The 21,128-nt window shown below is 36.5% G+C and overlaps 1 protein-coding gene across 7 annotated transcripts in view; it reads left to right on the top strand.

The window, feature by feature from the left end:
• adck1 (aarF domain containing kinase 1) overlaps window positions 1-21,128 on the top strand; it is a 193,371-nt gene that overhangs the window by 59,726 nt on the left and 112,517 nt on the right. For all 7 annotated transcript variants that reach the window (XM_067367165.1, XM_067367164.1, XM_067367168.1 and 4 more), the window contains one exon: window positions 1,763-1,966. In XM_067367165.1, the coding sequence (XP_067223266.1) occupies window positions 1,763-1,966 (204 nt within the window). The remainder of the gene's footprint in view (window positions 1-1,762; window positions 1,967-21,128) is intronic.

Raw genomic sequence — 21,128 nt, forward strand, 5'->3', positions numbered from 1 at the left:
AAAATCTCAAAAAACCTTTCTTTAGGGTTGTCCTCATTTGTAAAACTGGTTTAAAAATTAAGTAATTAAAGGGTTTTTTTAAAATGTAAAAATGCAGAGTTTTCTATGACGGGTGTAGGGTTAGTATGGGATAGAATGTACAGTTTGTACACTATAAAAACTATTACGCCAATGAAGAGTTCACGTGAACCACACATACCAATGTGTGTGTGTGTGTGTGTGTGATGCCTAATGTGATGAACTTTAAAATTTTTTTTTTTTTTTTTTTTTTTTTTGTTCAGCGAATATACAGTATTTAGTCATGGATACAAGTCTGTGTACTGGATAAAACAAAAACCAGACTGGAACATATAGACAAAACTGCCAATAATTTTTATCAATTTTTTGAAGCAAGGTGCCGAATGCAGTTCCGGATCATTGTGGCTCAGTTTAATCCCTACACACACATCCTGACATATGTATATATAGACTCCCCACCCGATATAATTAGGTGCATGTGGACTTTGTCTTTTGAGGGATGATTCGAATCGGATCGACCAGCCTCATATGCGGTCCCATTTGGAGCACAAAAGACTGTCTTTTGTTAGGGTGAGAGGGTTAAGAGAGCTCATTTCACGGCAGTTTATTTGCTCTGGTCCCAAAGGGACGTCCCTCCAAGAGTACTATCAACTCCACCAGCTGGTGTTGGGACGGGACGGCACAAAGACCCCCGTAAAACTGACGTCCCATTTAAATAGCATTTAAGACAAATGAGATGACCGGGAGGGAACATAGTGTGTTGTGTGTGTGGTATTTTTTAATTTTTTTTTTGCTGGTAGCAATGATGCAGGCAACTTATCAAAATGAAGTTCTTTTATGTTGTCCATTCTTAATGCTAATTCACAGCAAATTAATATGCTAATTCATAATAGTGTTTTTGCTTCTAGGTTTTCCTACAATGCCTGTTTGGTTAACACTTCAAAATAACTTACAATTACAAGCTATTCACTTGCAGAAAAAATATTCTTGGACATACTATATTAATTGCATTATTATTATTTTTTAAATTTGGTAATCATACTTTGCCATTGAATATATAAAATTGTCATGGTACTACCATGTCATCTTTTTTTTCTTTTTTTTTTTTCTTCCTTTCTTCCTGTCTGCTCTCTACTGCTCTCTAAAGCACAAAAAGCCCATATTTTTTTAATATATATAATATATATATGTATGTATATGTTTGGGGTTGGTAAGTTATTCTTCTTGAACACAAGGCTATATTTATTTGATGCAACAGTAATATTTTATGTTGTGCGTAATCGTTTTTAAATTTGATTCCTGTGATGGTAAAGCTGATTTTTTTTTTTTTTTTTACCAGCCATTACTCCAGTCTTTAGTGTAGAAAATGAGAAATGATAGTATTAATACAATTTCAGAAATTATTCTAATATGATGCTCAAGAAATATTTCTTATCAATGTTAAAAAGAGTTGCTCATTAATACTATGTGTGTGTGTGTGTATATATATATATATATATATATATATATATATATATGTATGTATGTATGTATGTATGTATGTATGTATGTATATATATATATATATATATAATATGTCTTTACTGTCACTTTTGATCAGTTTAATGCACCCTTGCTGAAAGTATGTATTTCTTTAAAAAACAAACAAATTAAAAAACATTAGCTTATAAATGAGAATTATGAGAGCTTTATTTAAATAACTTTAAATAGCTCTAAGAATTTGTTTGAATGTTTCTTTCTTCAGGTTCACAGGCGGTCGGCGGAGAGGCTCCGTGACTTGTGTTGTATGAACAGAGGCACCTTCATTAAAGTAGGGCAGCACCTGGGAGCCCTGGACTACCTCCTGCCTGAGGAGTACACCAGCACACTGAAGGTCCTGCACAGCAGAGCGCCTCAGAGCAGTATGGAGGAGATCTGCCAGGTCATACGAGAAGACCTGGGAAAAGAGGTTTGTTATTCTATGTGCCTGAGAAAGTATATGCATCAAATGGGCGATGTAAGGAAGTTTTTATATATATATATATATATATATATATATATATATATATATATATATATATATATATATATATATATATATATATATATATATATATATATATATATATATATATATATATATATATATATATATATATAACTTCCTTACATCGCCCATATAATATATATATATATAATATGCATATGCATGCCATGACAGTGGCTTGAAGTGGAGTGATAAACGGTGAAAAGGTAGGAGTGTTGTTATCACTAGAATATTGCACGACTCTCGGCTAACCAGATTTGAGAACCAGAAAGTATTGCTGTATAAATATATATAATATCATTGGCTCAAATATTTCATCACACATACACGTGCACACGCATATGACCTTGGTTACATCAGCAAAAAATGTCCATTCACAGGCAGTTTTTTATGTATGTATTTATTTATTTGATGTCTATAAAAACATTTTAAGCAATGGAAAAAATTAATGGAAAAAAACAACAACGTGGTAAAAGACTAGGGTCATTTATTTAGCAGTAAAATAAACTTAATGTTGTTTCATGTTGTCTTTAATGATGAAAATCACATACACTCAGTCATTATTGCAGGTTGCTATTTGTGATAGACAGGAGCTGTTATTCAGTAATTGTCTAGGTCATTTTGGGTTGGCAGGGTTAATGTCACGTGAGAGAAGCTGAGGTCTCCCTCGTCCTCTCCTGTCAGCACTTTTGTGCCTTTTGTCAAAGCAGTCTTCCTGAAAGCGCTCCGTCTCAGGAATGTTTTGACAGGCATTTATATTTTGGTGGAGATAATTGTTCCGCTCTGAAGATGACCTGTTCAAATCATTTGTCAGCTCCGGTTCCAATGTTTTGTGTTCATATCCGGCTGTTTTCTCACATTACACAGGAACAAGGCCATTCAAATGATGCGGTTTGTTGAGGAGAGGCGTTTTGTTACTTTGTGAAGCGATCAAACGTATGATTTTCACCTGAAGGATGATAAAATACAGGTGAAAAATCTTACATTAAAGGTGCCCTAGAGCCAGTTTTTACAAGATGTAATATAAATCTAAAGTGTCCCCTGAAAGTGTCTGTGAAGTTTCAGCTCAAAATACCCCATAGATTGTTTTTTTTTATTAATTTTTTTAACTGCCTATTTTGGGGCATCATTAACTATGCACCGATTCAGCGCGCGGCCCCTTTAAATCACGCGCTCCCCGCCCCCGGAGCTCTCGACTGTAATACAGTGCATTTACAAAGTTCACACAGCTAATATAACCCTCAAATGGATCTTTACAAGATGTTCGTCATGCATACTGCATGCATGCTTCGGATCATGTGAGTATTGTATTTATTTGGATGTTTACATTTGATTCTGAATGAGTTTGATAGTACTCCATGGCTAAAGCTAACATTACACACTGTTGGAGAGATTTATAAAGAATTAAGTTTTGTTTATGCATTATACAGACTGGCTCTTGTCTCCGCGAATATAGTAACAAACAATGGTAAATTTTACCACATTTAACAGTACATTAGCAACATGCTAACAAAACATTTAGAAAGACAATTTACAAATATCACTAAAAATATCATGTTTTAATGGATCATGTCAGTTTTTATTGCTCCATCTGCCATTTTTCGCTGTTGTCCTTGCTTTCTTACCTAGTCTGATGATTCAGCTGTGGACAGATCCAGACGTTAATTCTGGCTGCCCTTGTGCAATGCCTTGAACATGAGCTGGCATATGCAAATATTGGGGGCGTACATATTATTGATCCTGACTGTTACGTAACAGTCAGTGTTATGTTGAGATTTGCCTGTTTTTCGGAGGTTGTTTAAACAAATTAGATTTATATAAGAAGGAGGAAACAATGGTGTTTGAGACTCACTGTATGTCATTTCCATGTTATTATTCAACTATATGTTGAATAATAACATGAATAATAATTCCATGTTGTTATTCAACTATGCCAAGGTAAATTCAATTTTTGATTCTAGGGCACCTTTAAAGGAGGTACCCAAGCCATATAGAAGAGGTTTGAATATAATAGACTCCTATTGACCATTAAGCAACAAACTAGCAACGACGGTTGTGAGTTTTTCTTCAGGAAATGTAAAAAATCAAATCTTTTTAATGCATTCTCACACTGTGGCAATTGCAAATCCAGTTGCTGTTCAGTATTTCCATTGGTCAAGGTCATATAACTTGCCAGTTTTGGTGAAATGACCTTGAACGAGAAGGACAATTCGAACCTGTAATCACTCAGCCGGATTCTGAGCAGGTAACCGTTAAAGTGCGGCCCTCCCTCGTCTGACCTTGAGAGGGCTATGCTTGTTCCTGACGCTTCTGGGGTGATGACTGCATCTTTACAGTTTTATTATTGTAATTATTAGCTCTAATAGATCAGTCTGACTTCTTGCTTCACTGCCTTCCTGCCTCCCATTTCTCTCTCTCTTTCTCCCTCACAAGCCCCATCCCTCCCTGCTGTATGACAACCGCACTGGCTGCAACATTACGTAATTCCAGCCAGGTCGCGACTGGCTTGTGGAGGTTTAGGGTGTGGGTGTGTGTGTGTGTGTGTGTGTGTGTTGCGAAATAAAAAGCGTTTGAGACACCGCTGCTGTGTGTGTCGAACTGGAGATGGACCCGTCATGGCTCGTTGGGCTCAGCGCAGCGGGAGAATAATCCGTCTGCTTCTGTTTCACAATAAAAGTCCCCCCCAATTCTCCAGCTTCCTCCTTTTGTCTCTCGATCACTCCATTATCTTCTCTGTGTGCGAGTGTGTGGATATGTAGATTAGGTGAGGCTTGCTCTTCTAATGTTGTGTAAGAATAATGCATCTTTATATGCTTTATATGCTTTTTAATGAACATCATACATCTGGCTTTAGCAGGAATGTTTGCTTGAGGAGAAAAGGGAAGTAGTGTGCTCTCAAGGAAATATGAGTGAGAAAATAATAATCGACAGTACAAAATGAAACCGGAAATGATGTGAAATATAAGAAATTACTAAATGCTCTATCAGCAGCAAGTTTTCATCTACATATTTTCATGTGAATTTTGTGGTTTTGTTTCACTGAAATGCAAGGAAAATTTGGAAAATGTTAATTTGTTCACTTGAGAAGGATCCTATTATTTTTTTTTATTTTTTTTTTTATTGTCCATTTGTAGTTGAAAATGGTGTCTCATAAATGGCTCCTTAGTCACATGACTTTCTTGATCTAAAGGTGCATTCACGCCATATCGTAATTACTGTAACTACGAGATTCTGGCTCATAAAAAGCATTTATGTCCTCGTAGAGCTCATAATTACAGTTTGTAAGATTCATTTAGGTGCTGATAGTGGTGCCAAAGAAATGCATAATTCCCAGTCTGAGGATATGAACAGCACTGAATATAACGTCATATGTTGCCATCTCAAGATTATGGTAATTACGTGGTGGCGTGAATGCAGCATAAGTATAGGTGGGTTTGACCTGAAGCGGCGCTGCGTTGAATGGCCAAAACGCATAAAAAGTTGTCAGTTTTTAGTTGAAAATGGTGTCGTGTAAATGGCCCCTTAGTCACATGACTTGTTAAAGCCAAGTCACATGACCTTCTTGATCCAAGTATAGGTGGGTTTGACTTGAAACAGCGCTGTGCAGACCGATCGGTCTATGACATCAAAGTTCCACAAGAGCGATTAGAGAGCAGACGGCTCTGCGATTCTGAATTGCTCTCGTGGAACTTTACCGATCGGTCTGCGCAGCGCTGTTTCAAGTCCACAAATCGACAAAATACATTGTTCTAATGGTTTATGGATATTTCAATCTAAAAATCTTACATATTGTGCCTTTAATATTATTTTATTGAAACCTACAGTAGCTAAGTATTTTTCTATATAGTTTTTTGCATTTAGTATGATTTTAATTCAATAGCATTAATGTATTAAAATATTTGATAATTTTATAAACAGATTTTATATTACTTATTACATTTGTTCCCTGAAAACAATGTAAACATCAGAATTTAAAATATATAATTTATGAAGTTTACCAAATCCAGAAAGCGGGACTTTGCCTCCTCATTCCACTCCATCAAGTCTACCGCACACCACTGGGCCATAGTATCCGATGTGCTGTGCCGTGACTGGTTGGCATTACGCGTCAGAGTATATGCCAGAGCTTTTAGCGAGAGTCTTCTGCACCGTGAGGTAAACTACAGCATCCCAGAATTCCCCCACCTTCCCTCATATTTATTTATGAGGCCTGGCATGGTCTCACACAAAATCAAAAAGCTGTTACGGGCGGCTCTGGATCCATTTAGATAAGGAATTATTGATATCACAAAGGTGCGGGGAGGAAGAAAGACACTGGTTTTGGTTTCCTCTCAGCTTGCCTTCGCTCTATCTCTTTAATTCACTCTTCTTTAAGCCTGTGAGCAACTGAAATGTTATTCCATGAGATTCTTTCCAGTTAATAGAGCCAGGCCTCTGCTTTATGCACGTTTGGCTTAGTAGAAAGCCACTGAGCCACTTTTTTTGTATATAAATTTACATATACAGTACACAGATTTTAGAAAATGTGAGATATATTAATTAAATAATAATAAAAAAGTTACTTTATTACAATTACCTATTTAGATATATTATTAAAAATGTATAAAATGATATTCTCTGTCCTGTGTTTGTCTAACCATGTTAATGTGTAATACCTCTCTGCACACAACAAAAGAACAGCTATTATCCTTTTGCATTGCATGGCTTCTAGAACCCTGGAGGAACATTGTGTGCTGGCGAATAGCATTAACCTCCAGCACATTGTAAGGGAGGGTTGGGTAGAGGGACTGAAAAAAAAAGGACAAGGCACTTAGTAGTTCAATTATGCAAATATTTATCAAAAGTAATTATCATGTTCGGGTGAAAAATTGAGCTAATTACTCAACACCACCTAGTTTTGAGCCCATGGTGGGGGTAAAGAACACGCACATGACAATTTGAGCAGGACTCTGAACCATAAGCCTAAGGGGCTGTTTGTTAACAAATAGTAGTATATACTGAGATGGTTGTGAACATTAATAATAATCATAGGTATTTAAATTTTAAGAAAATGTAAATGACGCCGAACTCTCTGCCTTGATGCTAGAGTGTTGTGGATATACTGCAGTATTTATTATAAATTATTTATCTGTGCACATTTTTTTTAAATATTTTTATTCATGTGTTCTCACAGTCTTTAATCTCTTCTCTGATGACGTTCACAAGGGTGGGGCAACCTGTCACTCAAATGACATCACAGCAATAGCAAACCACAAAGATCCAATCAATTCCTGATGGACAAAATCAAGTCCCGCCCTACATTTTTTTTCTTATTCAGATCGGATATACATCACAATATGGAAGTAGAAATTATTGCGACTTCAGTATCAGTGATTATTAATAGTGATTCTTATCTTTGCAAATGACATTAATTAATATAACGATTTTAATGATTTATCATCCTTATAGATCTTATTTCAATGTGTAAAATAGGGACTGGCGGATTTCCTTGATGGATGGTTAGGTCTAAAAGATGCTAAAAGTGCTTCCATATGCTGGTTAACCCAAGAAAGGCCCTGCCAATCATTAACCAAAATAGACTCAATTAACCTTTTGTGAGACAGTGGAGCTGTACAAGTGATGTTAGGCACATTTATTATCTACCACACCACCCCAGTTCTCTACTTTGGCAAAGACTGACGAATCGATCTGAGGTTTCAACTAGTTTTCTTTCATTTGCTAGAGACATGCTCTTTAAGCTGTCATTGAAGGGTGATTCTTCAATTAGGGGAACTTTTATGTCCCCAGATTATACATTCATGTTAAAAATAATATATTATAAAATAAATAGTTTAGTTATGTCAAATAATATTTATTGCACCACCAAAAAATGTTATACACAAAAATCAGTATGATTTCCATGTTTAAAAATGTTTTCATCACTAATATTTGGCTACTCAAGCCTTGTCCCCAACCCAGACTTTAAAACTTGTCTGCTCTGAAAATGTGATAAAATGTTATCAGTTCATTAAAAAATCACAATATATGTTTAAACAGTAACTTAAAAAGGCACTTGATGCATAATTTGGGTTCATATCTGTGCAATTTGTGAATATTTTTAACAATTTAGTATTGTCCACAACAATACTGTCATTACCGCGACAGTCTATGATTACAACAAGGATTTTTTTGAGGGTAAGACTTGTTTATGCCGTAACCATGGAAATGAAGACCAGCAAGGGAGCACATGTCAGCCATGGAAGAACAGTGACATTTGATGTCTGAAAAAGTAAGTAATTTAATCATGAATTCCTTCTGATCATTGAGTAGACTTATTCAGTGTCATTACCATTAATGCTGTAGCGGCAATATTGTGATAAATATATGTATATATTCACATGATTTATGTGTATTTAAAGTTCTTTTTGTACTAGCTGCTGAGTGATGTTAGCAAATACATGACCTAGCATCTTTTTCCCTGAAAAATAAATAAAAAATGTCATTACCGCAACACGTCATTACCAACACACAACTTGTTGTGATGGTAATGACAAGTGATGGTGGTAATGACATGTTCTGTGTCACTATCTATATCATATTATGTGTTTATAAATTAAGTTAAAGAAGCATAATAGTGTTATTTTACAATGAAACTTAAATGAGATGCCTTACTTCCTAAAACTATTTTTTCTTATTTTTTAACTAGAATGGCTCCCAAGAAATCAGCTGAAATGTCTAGAGATTAAGGAAAAAAATTGAAGGAAGATCCTGTAAAATACATGTTTGAAAGCAAACACATTTCATTATACACTGTGTGCAGAATTATTAGGCAAGTTGATTTTCTGATCATATTTTTTTTCCAAGAACATTTTACCAATTCCAATCCACATCAATCTTAATAACTACTATTAATATTGTTTTTAATAATTTATAAGTGATATATAATTGTTCATGAAGGCTGGAAATGAAAAATGCCTTATATTCAGGTGTGCAGAATTATTAGGCAGGTTTTCTTTTACAGATAAAATGAGCCAAAAAAGAGAGGGTCATACAAAAACAGCTGGAAAAGAAAAGACACATGTTAACTGCAAAATAATTAAGAATTAAGGTGAAGAATTAAGTGTGAAACCATTAGGAACCCTTTAGTCTCCAGCGCCACCATTTCCCAGTACTGAAACCTACCTGGAGTCTTCAGAAGTGTGAGGTGTCAGGATCTCAGAGACTTAGGTTAGGTGAAGAATCCTAAAAAATGACCCGCTCTTAATAAGAATCACAAGCTGAAGTGTTATAAAATACATGAAGACTGGGTTTTTATAGGCCTTATAGACAGACAGCTTGAGAGTGACTCCTGAAGGACCAGCACCACATCCTCTTGTACCACTGTTTGAAGAGTTTATCTTCCAGAATCTGGCAGTAAGGTGTGGGAGTTCACTTTTAGTCCATCTCTTATCCTGAAATGTCCATCTTGCAGAGATGGACTAAATGATCTTCCAAAACTTACTGCCAGATTCTGGAAGATAAATTCTTCAAACAGTGGTACAAGAGGATGTGGTGCTGGTCCTTCAGGAGTCACTCTCAAGCTGTCTGTCTATAAGGCCTATAAAAACCCAGTCTTCATGTATTTTATAACACTTCAGCTTGTGATTCTTATTAAGAGCAGGTCATTTTTTAGGATTCTTCACCTAACCTAAGTCTCTGAGATCCTGACACCTCACACTTCTGAAGACTCCAGGTAGGTTTCAGTACTGGGAAATGGTGACGCTGGAGACTAAAGGGTTCCTGATGGTTTCACACTTAATTCTTCACCTTAATTCTTAATTATTTTGCAGTTAACGTGTCTTTTCTTCTCCACCTGTTTTTGTATGACCCCGCTGACCCAATGAGCATTTCACTGTCCAATGGTCATGCTTTAACTTTGCAATTTCTAGTATTACATTAGTATTGCGTCCTTCTCATGAGTATTTAATAATTTTTGACTTTTCAGTCTGAGTTAAATCTCTTTTTTGGCTCATTTTATCTGTAAAAGAAAACCTGCCTAATAATTCTGCACACCTGAATATAAGGCATTTTTCATTTCCAGCCTTCATGAACAATTATATATCACTTATAAATGATTAAAAACAATATTAATAGTAGTTATTAAGATTGATGTGGATTGGAATTTGTAAAATGTGCCTGGAAAAAAATATGATCAGAAAATCAACTTGCCTAATAATTCTGCACACAGTGTATGCATTGTTAGTTTTAACCCAATGCAACTTTTATGAGTTTGAAAACTTTTATGTTTTCTGTTAAAAACTTTTATGTTAAACGTTTATGTTAAAAACTTTATTTCACCTAATGGTAATAGTCATAGTTATGAAATGTTTCTGAAGGATATTTTTATGCTGTTTTATCCCATTGTGACAATTGATTCTCTAGAAAATATTGTATGGTTTCTTCATGATTGAAATAAACATGTTCAAGTTGATGGTTGTGTCATATTTATATATATATATATCCTCACATCTGTCCATTTCTTTCAACAACACTCATCAGAAGTCATTATTTAATCCTTTTTGCTTTATGTATCAGTGCACTTTTCATTTATGTCATTACCAAAACACTATGTCATTACCAGAACAGTATGTCATTACCGCCACGTTGCTTAATTTACAGAAATCATACCTTTAAAACCGTTTTATGTTCAATCTTGAGGTGCTACATGAAAAGCCTAATGAAATACTCATCCACCTATTCAAAAGAAAAAACATCTCAAATTAATTTTCCAGAAATTAAACAAAAGTGTGCTTTGATGAACACAGAAAAACACATTTTGATGGTAAGAACAAGAAAATATATGTAATTCACTGAATGGAAACATTTTGTTTTTTATACGTATTGTTGAAGGTTAACAATGTTTACAAGATAAATGAGTTTAAATGATCTCCTTGATACATTTTTTGCATTATGATACTTTTTGATGTTGTGATGGTAATGACGTTTTGCAGTGCCAGTTGGCAAATAGATATAAAATACTCAAATTATATTTAAGCTCAGTCGTGGCCATTATTATATCTTTACATCAAAGCATGTAAACATTGTCATGACATAATTCTAACAAAATTCAACCAAATTTCATTCATCAAAATGGAAGATGGCAAAATAGCCCCCAATTGAAGAATCACCCTGATATAAAAACACCTCACCTTCATAAATATCCTCTTGCCTGCACAGGTTCATGTTGAATCCTGAGATAGGATCTCTCTGTAAGACCCTTCCACAATATTTAGTGTCACTGTTTGGTCACATCATCACTTTTTTCTGCACCGGAGCATGCAATATAATCTCTAATCGACACGTAGCTTCTTGTCAAATCCCTCCTCAGTTGAGCAATCGTGCCATCTGAGCTACGAGATGAAGTTCTTAACCGCTCTGTCAGCCTGGTATAAATAGATCCCATCTCTGCTCTCCCATTTCTTTTCCTCCTCACCTAATATTCTTTTGCAAACTTCCTGAACCATTAGCTCAGCTATGCCCTTGAGGAGGACAGGGTTTTGTTTAAAAGTAGTTTTCCCCCTATTATATTTAAGCAAACTGTCACTTTTTAAGTCATTCATTTATATTTATAATATTAAAATTATTAATATTGTATATACACATATATTATGCATGCAATATTGTACATGCAGGGCTTAAAACTAACTTTTTGCCACTTTTGGCTGGTGACAGGATGTTATGACCCCAAAATTTTAGGTAATAGTGAAAATTCACAATCCTATATTACAATTTCGATACTACAGCTAAAACTACTAGCTTAATTAATATAATTCTAACATTTTTAAAGACAAGTCAGTAATAAAATAACAAATAATCAAATTACAAGCAATAGCACAAATAAATAAAATGCAGCAAAGATAAAAATTAAACTGTGCTTTTACGTAAACAGTGCTTTTCATGCAGGTCTAACAGTAGTTTTCAGGTACGGAAATGTAATAAAGTAGGCTATTCAAATAAATAACACTGCATAGTCTTCATATCCTTTTTAAAGTTCAGGAGCAGTGAGTGATTTGTTCTCTTTGTTGTTGAGTTAATATTAAAAATGCAAACAACTGCGGGATTATTAGGAAGCTGTGTCTTTAAGACCGAATACACACATGGATCATGCATTTTCTTCTCAACTGAAGATATAACCGACTAGGATGGGCATTTAAAAAAAAAATAAAAATGTTGTCTCACATCATAGCATTGTTGCAAAAATGATATCTGCCATCTGGCGACTGACATACAGTATTTTCATGTACTCGCCAACACCGATTTGTATTCACATTTGTTAATTTTAGGCCCTGGGTACACGTATTCATCCCGAACAGTCATGGTACAAAGCAAAAAGACAGTAACTGCATTTTTGGTCAAAAATTAGTTCTTGTCATTTTCATGACATTCAAGGCATCCTTTGTTATGTGACAAAACATCTTATCTGTAATGTGTGTCGTTTTGGAGTAACATAACAGCAACATGTCCAATAATCTACCTACAACTACTTAGGCTGGATGACAGGATAACTTAAGTCATTTTTCTCAGTTCTGCACTCTGCTTTGTTACTGCCGTTTTGCTTTGTAGGGCAGTACAGGGTTCACCGTTTGGTGCATACAGTCAGATGATGAATACAGTCAGTCACAGGTAATCCACACTCCTATCCAGAAGGGGGCTCGCGTGGTAATGCAACACTGTTTGCTAATCACCACAACAGGAAAAAAAAGGGCAGAAGATGAACAGATGATCTTTGCATAGATATGTTTATGTGTAATCTCTCAGCCAGTGTTTAAAAAACAGTAAGACATCACTAAAACAGCTTGAGAATAATATCTTGCGTAGCATTACAATTACCTCAGGCAAGTCTGTAACGAAGTTCGTAGATAAGGAAGAAGGAGGCAGGAACCGGTGAACGTTTAACACAACTTTAATTCCAAAATAAACAAATACAAAATGAAAGTAATGCCGGCAGACCCTCACAGACGTCTGCCGGCCACACAAACATAATAAAACATAAAATAATATCCAGGCCTGGTCCTCTCTCGTCCTTCACGGTAGTCGCTCCTCCTTTTATGCTCCCGGAGCTCCTCCGTGAGGGACTCAAGGCCGGTGCGCCTCCCAGGTGAAGCTCATTAACACTCGCGTCACGGCTGCAGCACCTGGGGGTAAGGACAGACGAGACGAGAGAAAGGAGACGGAAGCAAGGGGAGCGACAGGACGAGAGAGGGGAGAGAGGAAAAAGAAAGAGGGGGAAAAAAAAATTCTTGGTCCGGTTCCTCGACACACTGCCGCTCGGTCCTCAGCCTGCCGAGAGGCTCTTCTTTGCGGTGCCATGCGGTGGCACTGGACGCTCGGTGGACTGCCCGTTCCTCGACCGCCTCCTGGCGGCCGGTGATGGTTCCTCCGACTGAGGGCAGACGGCAGCGAGTCCCCCGTCCCCTGCTCCTCCCCTTCATGGCGGACGGCGGCGGCGACTCCGCTCCCTCCAGGTCCAGGACGGCAGCCACCCCACCTCGTCCCAGGGGCACGGCCTCGAGCTCTCCGTCCCACCTTTCACTAGGCTCCAGCACCACCGCCTCGGGCAGCCTCTCGCGGTCTTCACACTCCCGCGCTGCCCGAACTCCGCAGCACCGCGATCCCCCTCAGCAGTGAGGGCTCTCCGACAGCATGTCCCTCCTTCCTCCCGGGTTTCGTCACCAATGTAACGAAGTTCGTAGATAAGGAAGGAGGCAGGAACCGGTGAACATTTAACACAACTTTAATTCCAAAATAAACAAATACAAAACGAAAGTAATGCCGGCAGACCCTCACGGACGTCTGCCGGCCACACAAACATAATAAAACATGAAATAATATCCAGGCCTGGTCCTCTCTCGTCCTTCACGGTAGTCGCTCCTCCTTTTATGCTCCCGGAGCTCCTCCGTGAGGTACTCAAGGCCGGTGCGCCTCCCAGGTGAAGATCATTAACACTCGCGTCACCGGCCTCGCGCAGTTCCCTCACGGCTCTCGCCCGCCCTGGTCGTCACAAAGTCATTTAATGTCCACAGCATGTTAGTTCACTAGAGAAATTAACTCTAGAGGGGAGAATTCCACTAAATGTATGCACTATATTAGCTTATGTATTCATTATATTTACTAACACAGCTCTGTTTATCATATTAGATACATTTGAGTGTGTTGAAAATGATGTTATAACGTTACTCTGTGCGTTCGCTCGGCGGCTGCTGCGAGACACTTGTTGCACACTGCAGTAAGATTTTAGAATATCATTAAATGCTGGATGGCTTGTGTTAATAAATGGCATGCAATTAATTTTAAAATGTATTGTATGATGGAGAAAATTATGTACTACTAAAAATAAAGTTGCATCTGATTGTTATGTTAGCTACTTGACAAAATAGCATGGTAAAGCATGGTACTCGCAAAAAATCAAGAAAATTAGATTTAAACAATACAACTAAAGTGTTGAGATATAACAATGATTAGTTTTCCATCTATAAATGTATCAAAACAGATGTTCCCTTGTCTATTAAAACATGTAAATATTAAAGTGTCTTTGGTGTTTCCATGGTTTCTATACAAAATAAAACCGGAAACCGAGGTCAACGCGGATATGACGCCATTGACAGTCGACTTCTCACACGTCCCGGAGCCTTGGTTAAAATTGCAATATTCTCACGATTTACAAATAGTTTGAAACATTTGGGATATTGTAAGTACAGTACTCAAGTGAACAAAATATATAACACTGGCACAGTGGTTTTTGGATATTTTACTGCAAAAAATTACATATTGCAGCTTTAAATGTAACCTTTAATACTATAGTAATGTGCAAGAAAGGGCTCCCTGTATAGTTTACAGCAGTCTTACCACTTTGATCAATTTACTACATAAAAAATATCAATTTCAAATAAATAAATAAATTTTCCCTCTTGCATTTTCCCACTTGCTTATAAGCAGGTCCCTCAGAAGGGGATCATCATATTTGAGGTTTGTTCTGTACCAGCCCCTGTATTGGATGGGAATCCTGTCAATTTGCAGCTAGAGTCCAACATGTAACTGTAGCCTCATTTGGACCATGTAACCTCATTCATCTTCAGCCAGGTTACGGGTCTCTGATCTACCCATTGCAATGCGAGCTCTCTTTGCCTGTAGGTCTGTGGGTGTCCCTTAGAGAAAAGACTGGGCTCATGGGGCAGGGATCCATTACAGGAGACCATTAAACAACAGATGGCAGGCGAGTCCCAACCTAGGAGTGGCCTGTGAGTGTGCGCTCGATCGGGCAACCGAATCAGTGCTGTGGAAAGGGGGTGGATCCCTTGGAAAGCGCCACCGCTGCTGCCTCATTCTCAATGACACAACGGGCAGCCAAGCATGTAAATGTGCATCATTTCTTCTAATGATGCGCTGGATGTGTGGCATCATACGGGGCGTGTTTCAGCAGCCCACCGCTCCCATCCTGCCAGCACAGACGCAGGGGCTGCAGGAGGAAGACGAACCGAAACACTCGCTGGGCCGGCAGCTGTGATTAATCACCCAGCCCCAATACTTTTCTTTCTTTCTTTCTTTCTTTCTTTCTTTCTTTCTTTCTTTCTTTCTTTCTTTCTTTCTTTCTTTCTTTCTTTCTTTCTTTCTTTCTTTCTTTCTTTCTTTCTTTCTTTTTTATTGTTTATTAGTTATTTTTTTCTCGTTCTTTCTTTCCTACCTTTCTTCCTTTCCTTTTTTACCTCCTTACTTTGTTTTTTTCTCTTTTGTTCATTCTTTCCCTTCTTTCTTTCTTTTCCTTTTTTTCTTTCATTTTTTCATATGTTCTTCCTTCTTTCTTCCTTTTGTTGTTCTTTTCATTCTTTTTCTTTCCTACCTTCCTTCCTTTTCCTTTTTCCCCTCCTTCCTTTGGTTTTTCTGTCTTTTGTTAATTTCTTCTTCCCCTTTTTCAGTTTTCTTTCTTTTATTCGGTAGTTTTTTTTTTTTGTTCATTTGTTTCTTATGTTTGTTTGGTTTCTTTCTTTCTTTCTTTCTTTCTTTCTTTCTTTCTTTCTTTCTTTCTTTCTTTCTTTCGTTAGTTCGTTCTTTGCGTTTCTTCCTTCCTTCCTTCCTACCTTTCTTTCTTTCTATCTTTCGTTCATTCTTCCTTTCTTTCATTTGTTCATTCATTTGGTCCTTTTCTTTCTTTCTTTCTTTCTTTCTTTCTTTCTTTCTTTCTTTCTTTCTTTCTTTCTTTCTTTCTTTCTTTCTTTCTTTCTTTCTTTCTTTCCTTTGTTTGTTTATTTGGTCATTTTTCTTTTCAGTTCTTTTTCTTTCTTTCTGAAGTTTTCTTTCTTTCTTTCTTTCTTTCTTTCTTTCTTTCTTTCTTTCTTTCTTTTGTTGTTCTTTCATTCTTTTCATTCTTCTTTCTTACCTCCCTTCATTCCTTTTTTCTATCCTTCCTTCCCTCCTTCCTTCATTTTTTTCTGTCCATTCATTCTTCCTTTCTCTTGTTCAGTTCTTTCTTTTATTCTTTTTTTAATTTTATTCTTTTTCTTTTGTTCAGTTCTCTTTCTTTCTGAAGTTTTCTTTCTACAGTTTTTTTTTTTTTTTTTTTTTTTTTTTTTTGTGTATGTTTTCATTATTGCACTTGCAATAGAAATCTATGGGACAAGACATTGCACCAGAATAAACATAAAACCTGCACTGTTTTGAAAGTATAGGCACAAACATCTAACAAAGTAACAAAGATTTAAAAACTTTACAGCTCAAATAATACTACTTGTGGCCTCTACTTGTAAATCCTCCATGAGGTTTCTTCAATTTTAAGTGCATCATAAATGCAGTTTTTTGGTTGTTTTTCCAAACTGAGGTTTGAGTCACGATTTGATCCATAAATGCTTAGAACACCCGTTGAAGCCACATAATGTTGAAAAACAGTTATACTTAGCTTGAGGGTCTGAGAAAAGAGCATGTGGTCTTTTTTGGCATTGGTTTGTGATAGTAAAGAAGCATGTGGGTGGCTGGACATCTTTGGCGTTGGTGATTTGTTGGACCCTGTAAATATCCAGACTCAGCCCTCTCTGCTTCAGTGGTTTACCACCCTCGCAATGTGCAGGCTGTCCCAGTGCTTCCTGTATCCATATGGGCTGTTCCCTACAATCACATGTTACTCACTGCCATTCCATGCCAAACCCTTTACTCTGGCACCGACGCTTTGGCCCAAGATCAAGCTTTGTTTACCAAAAATAATGATAAATGAAGCATTGAGTTATGTTTTTTCTTTCATGTATGTGTATTCCCCCCATTGCAAAACATTTTTGAATTATGATGGAATAATATCTATGAATTTAATTAAGTGGTACAAGCACATTTTTATGATTATTTATTTTTTATTTTTTTTACAGTGGTAATGGGTTGAAACGGTCTGTTTTTCGACAAATGGCAGATGGAAAAGTGTTTAAAAAATGTGTTAGTAAAAAATCTGGTATTTGTGCAATTCTATTTGGTGCCACTTGTAGTGCAGAAATAATTCACTATTTAAATAACCACTGTGGCAAATTCATTGAGTAATTCATTATTATACTGATTCCAAATGATAACTTTTGTGAGTTTGTGCATCTTTTGGACAGATTAGTTAAAGAACTGGCTCGTAGAGTTTGTAAATCGGATTATGTCGTAACTTTGTACATTGTTGCATACAGCAAGATGTTGTGTATTTAACATCTTTTATTATTTTACTCTACCCATTATTTTTATCTTATCTCTTTCAACTTGGACTTTTTTTTCTTGTGGTGTGCCGCTATAGCAGACATGCTGCTCAGCCACTTAATGGTTAGAAAACACTGCATCCAGCCAATATAGTACATAGATGTGCCTTTTCATTATAAAGTGAACAGCTAAGTTTACTTGAAAGCTGCAAGATTTTATTTTTTTTGTTAATACACTCATAAAAAATGAGAAACGAAACGGAACTGTAGCATTTGTGGTGGCATATGTGGTCCTACAGTGTGAAGCTGGAGTGTGCCGTAGAAATGACTCGACAATCTGTCCACTCGGCTCTAAGAGCAGACCCTACTGCACTGCTCTGTGGTGCCTCTAAGACAATTCCTCACTATCTGTGAGAACAAATGCAAAAAAACTATATTTTTATACTTTTTCAGACTTTCACCATGAAGGTTTTTGCAGTTTCTTTATGAGTAAATGGGACGCATTTTACTTTTAAATTGTATAATAGCATTGACTGACATGTATTTTTGGTCTTTTTTGTATTTTTTTTTTTTTTTAGAAATGTTTAATAATGTAAGCACGTTCTCGTTTGCATCAATACCAGCTAATTCTGAGGTTTTCAGCTGGTTTGGCTAAGGGATCCATATTTTCCCATGGTCATTAAGCCACAACTCTTTTTTTTTTTTTTTTTTTAATAAATTTGACCTGATTCCTAAAAAAAAAAAAAAACGGTAGAATGTATGTATTTGTGGCTTCCAGCAACGTCCCTACGCGCGTTTACGAGAGAGTTCAGTTCCGGCAGTAGGGTGACCTCTGACCCGATGTAGGACGTAGGCATCGCATTAGATTGACAAACAAGGAAGCACAACAAAAAAGACTGAGTAAAAAACAAATCACTGGTTGCAAATTAGAAGTTTTAAAGAAAATATTGGAGGATTTCGATATAAGAGACATCAAGGCACGTCCAAATCCAATGTTGGCTTCACTTCCTGTCTTCTGAGAAAGCTCGCTCTTTTGCTGTAGGTCATCCGAAATCAGTTTTGTGAGGTACCTGCGTGCGTAATAAGTCATTGCCTGATAAGTTTTCGGATGCAGTCGTTGTTTCTTTCACTGCACACTCAAAACCATCTTGTGACCCAATTTTGGGTCACGAGCCACCAGTTGAGAAATACTGAGCTAATTCACAATCTCGTTTCAGTTGGTATTTTTCATATCACAAAACTGTCTTTGGCTGGTGACATTTATAAAAATGAAATATTAAAACAACACATTAGTCACATGAAAGGGAAAGTGAAAAATGGAAGCAAAACCATCTCTTGTTGCTTCTGATAGGGCACCACAAAGATGGGAAAATAGTTTTTTTTAAAAAGATGATAAAAATGAATAAAGCAGTGGTGCGTTAGTTCAAAAGCTGATAAATACCCTCTGGGTTTCTCCTCTAGCACGATAAGAGATTAAAATATTACCATAAACACTGCATTATCTCACTCACCAGAGTTTCTCTCTCATATGCCCCACAGCAGAATGTTATCTCTCCATCTCCTCAGCATGAATATCTGCTCCATTAGCAAGCCATTCATCCACCCAACACACTGCTCTGAATAGGACCATAACACTGCTAAAAGTGATTGCATATCTTTTTCTTGTGAGACTGGTCTGATGCCAAACCAGTCGGCTGTTGAAAGCTGTTCCCTATTACTGTTTCTTTTGCATTAGCTTCAATGACTGTAATGGTCCACGTGCAAGATCAATTTAAAGGCTTTTGTCTGTCTACAAACCACAGTCATGTTAAGTGGAATCATGTCGTCTTTTATCATAAATGCATTTCATGAGAGCGCCACAATGAAACTAGAAAAAATAATGCAGGAAAGCAGCATTAAAAAAATACAGATTTTAAAATATATATTTTGAGATTGCAGAGGAGAATTCACATTAGTGAACACTTAATTTAGGTCTTAACTAGCTAAATAACATCAAATGTCACTTTTGCAAGCAGGAACATTGAAATGTATATCTAGAAGACTTACAAGACTACAGGCATAACTTTAAAGGGGTGGTTGATTATGATTTCACTTTTTTAACTTTAGTTAGTGTGTAATGTTGCTGTTTGAGCATAAACAACATCTGCAAAGTTATGACGCTCAAAGTTCAATGCAAAGGGAGTTTTTTTTTGCTTTTTGTTTTTTAATTCTGTGTTCTTGGGGAACTCAGGACTACAACAAACGGCTGGTAGGGACTACAAGAGCTTTTTCCCGGGTTAGTGACATCACTAACCCTAAAATTTACATAAACCCCGCCCCCGAGAACACACAACAAAGGGGGCGAGGCCATGTTGGGCTGCTTTAGAGAAGAGGAAGAGTTGTTGTAGATTGTTGTTACCATACCGTCATTTTACGCCGGACTGCTTCACAAACGAGGGTCAATTCAACGTTGGATTTGCACAAAAGCTTAACATGATGGCACATGCTAGTCAATGAGTTGAATCAACTCCACAGCAACTACATAAATTTATCCACTAACCATTCAGAAATGTCCAGATACATTCGAAAAAGTTGTTACTTCTTCCTGAGTCTCTCCATCAGTGTCCAACTTCAGTTTCAACAATGTAAGGCTGAACACGCTTACTGACAATCGTCATTTTGGCTGCGTGAGATTCTCCAGTTTTGTTGTTGTTGAGTAACCAAAGTGTGAGCTGTTAAAGCTCCGCCCTCTTCTGGAAAGTGGCAGTTCTTATCTTGTCATTAGGGGAGAAAAAGAATTTTTAATTTGAAGTTTTATTTTGTTTTATTTGAGTACACTGTAAAAAAATAACCGTGATTTTAACAGTAAAAGACTGTAAAAATGCTACGGTGAAAAACAGTTAATTGGTTTACAGAAAGTTTCCATACTATATACGATGAGTAACTGTAACAGATCTAACGTTACATTTACAGTTTTTAGTAAGTGAAAAATAACAAGTCATTGTATAATTTACAGTGAAAAACATACATTTTTTACTGTACATTTTATGGGGATTTTTACAGTGTAGTTTGATTCTAATGAAATATTGCTTTTGAATTGTTGGAGATTTTTATTTTTTTTATTTTTTATTTTTTTCTGATGTAAACTTTATCATTTCTAAAGCCAATTAACCTTTCTTATTGTTTGAGGATACACTTTCAGTGAATATCCAGGAATTAATTTTGCTTGTAAATCGTGGAACTCTTTTAATTATAAATTTCCCTTAAAATATATTTAGTCTGAGTGCCAGTGATTCATTGAGCCTTTGGGCAGACTTTATGATCTCAGTGTTAAAAAGTGTAGAATAAATTTCTCACTGTTCATTTCTCAAGTTGTATAGACTGATAGTTTATTGTACTACTTTTATGGTGCTTTTGTGTCCTTTTTGAAGCAGGAA

This window comes from Chanodichthys erythropterus, chromosome 18 (assembly GCF_024489055.1).
Source record: "Chanodichthys erythropterus isolate Z2021 chromosome 18, ASM2448905v1, whole genome shotgun sequence".
Lineage (NCBI taxonomy): Eukaryota > Metazoa > Chordata > Actinopteri > Cypriniformes > Xenocyprididae > Chanodichthys > Chanodichthys erythropterus.